This window comes from Homarus americanus, unplaced genomic scaffold (genome assembly GCF_018991925.1).
Source record: "Homarus americanus isolate GMGI-L3 unplaced genomic scaffold, GMGI_Hamer_2.0 scaffold31037, whole genome shotgun sequence".
NCBI lineage: Eukaryota > Metazoa > Arthropoda > Malacostraca > Decapoda > Nephropidae > Homarus > Homarus americanus.
The window spans coordinates 2,952,162-2,961,335 of NW_024722227.1; the positions used below are offsets into that span (position 1 = coordinate 2,952,162).

The 9,174-nt window shown below is 41.6% G+C and overlaps 1 protein-coding gene across 4 annotated transcripts in view; it reads left to right on the top strand.

The window, feature by feature from the left end:
• The first annotated feature begins 761 nt into the window (after positions 1 to 761).
• LOC121862292 (cytoplasmic FMR1-interacting protein-like) overlaps positions 762 to 9,174 on the top strand; it is a 102,180-nt gene continuing 93,767 nt past the window's right edge. For 2 of the 4 annotated variants that reach the window (XM_042360424.1, XM_042360426.1), the window contains exons 1-3: positions 991 to 1,011; positions 6,108 to 6,598; positions 8,637 to 9,035. In XM_042360424.1, the coding sequence (XP_042216358.1) occupies positions 6,289 to 6,598; positions 8,637 to 9,035 (709 nt within the window). In that variant the 5' untranslated portion in view covers positions 991 to 1,011; positions 6,108 to 6,288. Of the gene's footprint in view, positions 825 to 990; positions 1,012 to 6,107; positions 6,599 to 8,636; positions 9,036 to 9,174 lie in introns of those variants that run through there. The other 2 variants (XM_042360425.1, XM_042360427.1) reach the window with 2 other exon arrangements.

The following is a 9,174-nucleotide window of genomic DNA, read 5'->3' on the forward strand; positions in this document are numbered from 1 at the left end:
GAAGAGGATAAAAGTAAGCAAAAAGAAGTTAAGGTTGTAGAAAGCCCAGGCGTACGGATATACTCTATATGCTTTGTGCTGTCGTTATATATAAATGTTCATAAAACAATTATGGCCCAACCAATATACCACATGTCCATGTTTTGAGCCATATTTCATACCTGTTGTTCGTGTGTATTGCCTGAGTGACTGTGTTGAGCCGCACTCCCATCGTTCCTAATCACCAAACTACTGGGTGTCCGTTCGTCTGGCCCTTCTTCAACCTTGAATTCGCCTTCCCTCCAGCCCGGGGTTTGGGGGTTGGGGTTGGGGTTGGGGGGGGGGGGCCTTTGGATTGTGATTGTACAGTTAACTGGGTAATGTCCTCTGAGACGTTTCTAAACTTGTGTGAAATCACCCCTGCCTTTCTATAGTATAAACTAGATAATTTAATAAGTTCGTGCCCGTCTTAGTAAGCGAAGTGTTTGAGTGCCACTTTGGTGGCCCTTTTTGAACGTTTTAAATAAACTGGTAGCCTTTGAAGACAGACACCTGGAGACAGACAGGGAGACAGACAATGAACAGACACAAAGAGGCAGTCACAAGAAGATAGATACTGAGAGAAAGACACAGGGGACAGACACAAGAAAAGACATTGGCACATAGACGTAATGAGACAGACACAGGGAGACAGGATAAGGTCCAGTAAGGGCAGGCCAGTACATCGGGGTAACGGGGGGGGGGGATCTGATAACACCGGATACCGCTCACTCACTCAACACGATACATCGCCTCACGCACCGTATTATATAACACGAAGACTCTCCCCCCACAGTGATGCATAAGTAAGCTTTTATATACCATGGAGAGCTGCCATTCGTGTAGATATACTGTATAAGGGTAGAGTGGTGAACTGATAAGAGGCGGAGTACCACATCCTGGCCAAGATTAGATAAGTAGTGTGTGTGTGGAGCAGCGTTTTTGTTAGTGTGAATACAGGAGTGGACGAGGCAGTACGTTGCTTCCTTACTAGTATGTGTTTGTGGAGGTGCGAGTGTGTATGGTGCAGCACACAGCACAGTCCTGCTGTTCACCTCACATACGCTGCTGCATCTCAAAACACAGTACGCCTCAACTGTTGTGACGAGGTCCCTCACTTCTACATGGGTTGTTAGTACTGTACTACTACGCAGATAAAACGCCACGCAACAATTTTGAAGCACAAGAAACGTCTTAAGATAAAGTGACAGTACAGCAAGTGAATATATGACGAGGAAAAGAGAAACACAAAGATAATTATGGATAAAGTTTAGAACAGGAATACAGGATATTACTGATGTTGTAAGCAAGGCGTGGCTGCGAGTAACAACAATGGCACGTAGCCCATAGTTTCTGATACTCCCACTGCCTATAATCATCCACGCAGTCACTCGGGTATCTTTCCTACTTTTAGTATCAACTAAAATGTGAGTAAATAAATGGGCAAATAAACGCCCAACGCCTTCGTGTTATATTAACCGGAAATGTGACTCGGTGGTGAAGGCAGTGACATTTATAACACATCAAACATGTTGCGATTACAGTATATTTCATAATACATTCATATTTTTTCATTATATAACTATGAAAATATTTTCAAATAATTCGGCGGTAAGATTTGGTAAAAAATAATAACATATTATTGTTTTTGTTCAGGTCTTAACACGAACAATCAGAAAAGTTCACCTTGTAAGCTGTAATCTATATTATTTTGGTACAACAAGTTAACGATTCAGCAGTGTACAGTTTCTAAAGACTAACCATTCACCTTACACCTCGTGACATTGAATCTTAGCAGCCATTTCTTCGACCATTCTTGAAGCTCACGGAGACCTTTCTGCAGTGCTTCACAGTCTGTTTGGTTCGTCATTTCCGTAAACAACTTGGCATCGCTCGCACACATTTGCATGGGGGAATGTACAGCTTCTGGCATGTCATTTATGAAGCAAACAAACAACATCGGGCCCAATATACTGCCCTGTGGTACTCTACTCGTCACGGGTACACATAACGATTTCGTGCCATTAATCACCACACACTGTTTGCGATCATGGAGAAAGTCTCGATCCACGCTAGGATACGTCCCCGAATCCCGTACCCTTCCAGTTTAATTCTCAGCCTTTCATGGGGTACACTGTCGAAAGCCTTGGCAAAATCTAGGTATATATTATCGATATTGCCACCCTGTTCCAGAATCTGGGTCCAAACATCTAGTACATTGAGTAAGTGTGTTAAACAGGAGCGCCCCGGCATAAAACCATGCTGGCAATCCTTTACAACGTTGTTTCGTAGTAGAGTACCATCATGGCATCTCTTATAATGCTCTCAAGTACTTTCCATACTATGCTGGTCAGGCTCATTGGTCTATAATTATTCGTGGAGTGACGATTGCTCTTCTTGAAGATAAGACTCACATAAGCCAATTTTACCAATTACTGGGGACCTTTTGCTCACCAGACTTAGATTGTTAATGAAATCTTTTTGGCGTTTCATGCAGCTAAATATAGTCGTATATAATTTCACTGATATCTTTCTACCCTTATTTATTCGAAGACTTTATTTGATGTAGCTTTGTGTTTGCAAAGGCCAAAAAGCGTTTTGTTTCCACCACAAAATCTAATTTCTCTCGACGTAGCCATGGTTGCTGCTAAATGCGATCAAGTCTTTGTTCAGTTACTGTAGATAACGTGTCAGAAACAATACTGGACATGAGAAAAGAGGGCATAATTCCATGTACAGGCTATAGGTCCCTTTTCTTCTCGACGTTAGTTAAGCACAGGGGGCGCTGGTAGGTATAACGGTACCGCTCTTGCCTCGCAAGCGAGATGTCACGGGTTCGATTCCCGGGCCGGTGGAATGTTGTTCGGACACACTTCCCAGCCTCCCTTGGTCCCTGTTCACCTAGCAGCAAAGTAGGTATCTGCTGTAAATCGAAAGTTGTGAATTCATATTCAGGGACAAGTTGTTGGAGTTTCCAATAACTTGCATAGACATAAACCATTGACTCTTCAGGCCCCTTGACTCTTAGGTTTCTACGCCCTTAACTCATGAGACATAAAGGCAAGCATGAACTTAGCATGCTACCCTGTTGGGCGCTGTAAACGCTTCTGCGCTTCACCTTACACAAGGATGTGGGGGGGTGGGGTGCCCCCCCCCCCCAAAAAAAAGTTAAGCACAGAAGTGTTCTCAGTTAAGCGTGTTTTCTAGAACAGAAGTAAATCCATCAACAGCTTGCTAAACCTCTGGTAAATCGCAGTTTATCTATTCAACGGTTAGCAATACTATCACTTCTACTCATAATAATTTAGCAAAAAGTATCCAGTGCTGACAATGAAATTTTGTTTTTGTTTCTTTGAAAGTGTCCTTGAAATATATGGTTCGAATTTTGTTGACCTATTTCTGTAATTCTTGCATTTTAGAAGCATATGTTTTTCACATACACAAACTGAGTTATTACTGTGACAATTCTTTGTTAGAAATTGAAGACAAGCTAATGTGATTGGAAATCATTTTTGTAATTTTTGTGAATGAAGGACAAGTTTTGGAGAAATATTTACAGAAGCCTTGCAAGATCACCGTAAGCTCCCAATCCCAGCATTTCGCTTATCAGTATAATACTCTACAGTGAATCTCGTAGTCCTCCTTGACTATCACAAAAAATCATCAGGCAATTCAGGGTGAAGGTGGTGAACCACCATTATCGCTGTTCTTTACTACCACCTGGGTTTCTTCTCTTACGACCACTCGTTCCAGCCATATTAAACCCAAAATATCGAGTACAGCAGCAGTATCACCCGAAACAATATTATCCATACTAATATACACACTAATAACCTGTAAATGCGCTATTCTCCCTACAATTTTTGTCGCAAACCTCGCAGTGCATTTAATTATCAATATTTCATTGCATTTAATTATCACCCGTATTTTAATCACCTTAGCATTCTCTGTATCTTCTCTAGAATTCAGCCTGTCAACCACACGAGTATCATATAAATTGACCTTGTATATTTTCAGTCTGGTTGGGTACTCATCAGTAAATCATTAAATATTATTATTTCTATTGGTAATCTTGAATAAATTTTAACGAGTGTAAAAACACGAGCAAGCCTAAGAACTTTTAGAAGTACAAGATACTGGTTCATTATATAATTTATCACTCATAAAAAGAACCAAACTAACCTAATTAACTAACTTAACTTAACCTAAAAGCTGCAGTTATCTTTTGTTTTGCAAAGGAAGACGAAAAATAAATGTTGCGTTACCCTGTTGGTTAGTTGGTGATACGGAGAGAAGAGAACCTTGGCTCTGAGGGTGAAACAAAGGTGCCGCACAAGGTAAAGTTCACAAGTGGGAAATATAGGGGGAGGTTGACAGCAGGTGGGCTATCCACCTTGCGGAGACGAGGTTTTGTCTTCCGTCAACAGTGCTGCATTAGAGGACTCTTGCGGCTAGGGAAGGCAGATATCAGCTAAGCTAAGCTAAGTTGTTCTATATGATGTTGCTGGGGGCATATGTTTATGCTGACAGAATGTTTTGGTTGAATTACTGCAGACCTGCAGTTACACGTGATCTTAGAATGCCTGGGAGGAAGATTACGCTGAAATCATATTATAATGTTTAGGTGACGCTTAGGTTTAGGAAGGTAATATTTGGTTAACTAGGTTAGTTTGGTTTATTTTATGAACGATAAATTTTATAAAGCAGCAGGATCTGGTACTTCAGAAGTTCCTAGACTCGCTGAATGTGAGTGAATAAGGGCGCTCGCGATTTCACACCCACAGCACCGTAGATCCACATAATTATACGTAGCTATTATAGTGTTTATAAACTACTGTAGGTGTTGTGATTATTTTCTGTGCCAAGCAGCAGTTATTTTGGCAAGTTTAGAGAGATTTTCGTGTATATATTGATGTATTACTTATGTAAGAATTTCCTAGAATGTATTGCATCATTTTTGTTCAGATTTACTTCCTATTGTAAGCCTTGATCAGAGTAGAATGTACTAGAACTTACCAAACCTGTCTGGGTTCTAGAATCGTCTGACGAGTGACGAGATATACAGTATACTGTATATAAGAGGTAGCGAGACTGCGAGAGGGAGTCGTCAACTGTTTCTGCTCAGAGTGTAAAGTGCAACAAGCCTAGTAAGACAACTGGAGATAATTGTTGTGCAAGCATTGTGAAATTGTTGTGATTAATATAACGTGAGAAAACTGGTAGTGTGCTGACTATATATTCGAAGTGTGGAGTCAAGCTGAGAAGACATTACCCTGTGAACAGTGTTGTGAAGAATTAGTGACTATTAAAGGCGTCTACAGAGCACAAGTGTGTTTCTGTGACCTGGTGGAAATCTACCTGCCTGTTGTTTATCTGTACACTGATACCGATCGTCGGGAAAGTACCGGAGACTGGCGGGACACCCAGTAGTAATTCGACGACACTTGTGATATAGCTAATGCTTCTGTTACTTCTGTATATAAAACCCTAGCCGCTGGTAACCAGTGGTGGAAGCTGGGTAAGCGGCGAAGGGAGGGTCGTAACAATAAGATAGTTATCTGTATTCCGTATCCCTTTAGTTTAATTCCAGTCTTTCTATGGTTGCACCAAGAAATATATATCTTCTGTATTCCTTGGGTTACACTGCCAGTTGCCTCGGTAAAGTCAAGGCATATATTGTCATTATTACAATGACGTTCCACAATCTGTGACCCATACATTCAGAAACTCTAGCAGGTGACACAATATTGTTCTGCTGTGGATGATTCATGTTGGCATCGCGTATAAAATGTTCTTAGGCTGCTTACGTAATACTGTATACAGACTTTTTTTATTTTTCTTACTGGGATTAGCCCACCCGGGCACAGGTCACTGACCCACATCGGGGCCTGGGGACCGAAAATGTGAATTACATTGCCGCTAGCATTGGACTCATATAGATCTGCTTTTATACCTCTGTACCAAAGAGGCGGGGGGAACTATTAGGAGAAGCGGGTCCAAGGAAGGATAGGTCTTTGTGATACTCTACCAAGAACCTTGTTCTATTCTGAATGTATTCCGTTTATGCTGATTTTTTTTTTCAAATTTAGTTGATTGTGTTGCTCTCTGTCAGTTAAGACACGGCTAGCAAATGTTATATTACAATTGAAATGTAAGGTGCAATATGTTACTTAAAAATGACGAAAGCTGTGTTAGGTAATGGAAATTTGTGATGTGAGTAAGGAGGAACCTGAGAGAGTGATTTGAACGTTTCAAAGAAAGTGTAATAAGATGATGAGTGATTTCCCTACACCGCCACCACCTCCTCCACTGGAGGACTACGATCTGGACGTCCCTCCTCCACCACCGCCTCCACCCACTGATTATGATATGGAACTTCCCCCGCCACCACCTAACCCGCTAGAGGACTACGATGATACCCCTCCACCACCTCCGCCCCCTCCACCAGACTACAACTTTCCTTCCTCCCGCTCGGTCCCCTACAACCAGGGGCGGGGGGAGGACCTGGACCCCCCACACCCGCCCCCACCACCCACGAAGGAGGGGTATAGAGAGCCACTGGACACAGAACGTGATTACTGTAAGTTACTATTATTTATTTATCTATCTGTCCATATATAGAGAAATGCTTTAATTTTATTCAAAATAAGACTCAAAGATTTATTAACTGTCAACAATGCTATTGTTCCTACAATATTTGAATATTCTACTTACCTTTGTATATTCATGTTGTAGAATATGGCTGAAATTGACGAAAATTGTGTAAATGTGCCGAAGATGGTAACACTGTCCTGCCTAGTCTTATATAATTGTTCTAAACTGCTGAATTTCCGTTGTGCAGCATGCGCATGGTAGTAGGGTTGCCATATCTGAACATTAAAAAAAAAAGAGTACCTTCCCGAAGACATCATGGCCCCACCCACCCCTCCGCCCGGCACACACTTAGGCGCCATGTAACCTTGAAGCAGCCGTGACAATTAATTTTGCATATTTGCATAACATTAATATATATATATATATATATATATATATATATATATATATATATATATATATATATATATATATACACACCAGTAACGGTGTACGGTATTGCATTGTATTTTTAATGTAGGCTAATATACAACATACATGGTATAGAAATCTTAAAAATAATATAAAAAAAATTACCTTTGCTAATATCTTCATTCCCTTAGCTGCAGTCTTCTTCCCCCACTGTGTGTGTGACTTGATGTGCCCATGCATACTTTTCTGTAGATCGGATCTTTTTCAGTATTGGCTGATTGCTCTTTAGAAAGGTATAGAAGTCACTGCAAGATGTTTCTCGGAAGTTGAACTGTGGCAACAAGCGACAAACCCACAACAAAGACTAAGATCAAACACTGTCACTGCAGGTTAAAGACTGGCCAACCACCGGTCACCGTCATAGTTGTCAACTTACGTAAATAATATAGCGAAAGTGGATAGATTATGGTTGAAAATAGCTAAAATGCCTTTAAAATGCCTTAAATGCAGGACAAGAAAAACAAATGCTACAGTGTAAAAAAAAGCTATAAGTAAAAAATGCTAGGCTATACTTTCAACCCAAAAACTGCTAGCAGCTAAGTTGACAACACCGTACAGGCGTACACGTGAATTATCAGCTGACGAAAACTGAAAGAGATCTCTACGGTTTCCACCTCTCCTCTCTCACAGTCTCTCTCTCGTCATTACAGTTTCATGATTTTTTCCGTGGAGAAAATGATGGAAGCTGAAATTCCGGACTTTTGAAGAATTTTAAAAATTACTTCCGGATGAAGATTTCGAGACCTAAATGGAGGACATGTCCGGGAAAATACGGACGTGTGGCTACCATTGGTAGTCATTTTGTATCTTTGGTCATGAATCAGTTCCCCTAAGGTTGATTTTTTGTGTGGTGTGTGTGAGGGGGGGCTACTGGGATCCCTGAAAGCAATTTAAAACCAAAAAATGTTTTATCGAAAAAACCGGGTATGATGCAGATTTATCTGAAACTCGACTCAGAAAGAATGATCCTCGAATGGTCCCCCGTCATGACTGTGTTTAAGGTCTATGTTTCTTTTCTAACGTGGGCGTAAAGGCCTCATGGTTTTCCTGTTACTAATTATAATCACCTTATATATCACACTTGAGGTCTTTCGAGAGATTTTGCTTACACAATCCTTATAAACCGGGTTTACGGTAAACAAACGGTTTCAAGTTTTTGTCCATTTCATGAACAGTACTGAAAAAAGGGGCCTGGAGTTGGACTGTAATATTATTGTATACGAATGTAATTTATATTTCCATTTTCCAGATCACACACTTATGAAAATTTTTAATTTAAATTGTTGAACACGAATTTATTACCAATATGCCCACCAATCTCATTATTGTATGAATTGGAGTTAGAAAGGCACCGCTGTTAAGTATTTACTCACAATTTAACATTTTGCATCCACTTTTTCTTTGAAAAGTGAATGTCACATCAGAGTGAAGGTGCTGATCTAGTGGTGGTCGTAATCTGCTGAGGTACTGACACCGAGGTTCGTGGTGCATGTCAGATTGTGGTGGTGGCCGGTGCTAACAATCTTGATGGTTTCACCTGTTTATATCCCCAGGTCCGGAGCCTGACTACCAGAGCATTGGCAGTCGCCACTCTTCACGCTCCTCTGTCACTTGCATGACGCCTGAAGAGGGTAGCCAGACCAGCCTCAGCATGGGCGGGCCGAGCAATGGGAAAAGGAACAGCCCAGCTAGTGCCAGTAAGAGCAGCCGCAGGAGTGGGAGTATTAGCAGCGTTGGGAAAGGATGCAAAGGCGGGAGGCTTAGCATGGGCGGCGCTCCCAAAAGCGGGATAAAAGGACAGGGTGGGTCCAGAATGCAACGTAGGGCCTCCTCAGCTTCTGTGGCCGCCTACACCCAGCCCTTGATGATGACGCATGAAGTTCAAGAAAGTCTTTATGGTACCGTGAGTCGTGCAACCAGGCACACCACCGACCACCACCAACGCTCTCCAGGTACGTCACCACCACAAACACTACAGGTACGTCACCATCACCAACATTCTACAGATACTGTACGTCACCACCACCAACACTACAGGTACGTCACCACCACCAACATTCTACAGGTACTGTACGTCACCACCACCAACAC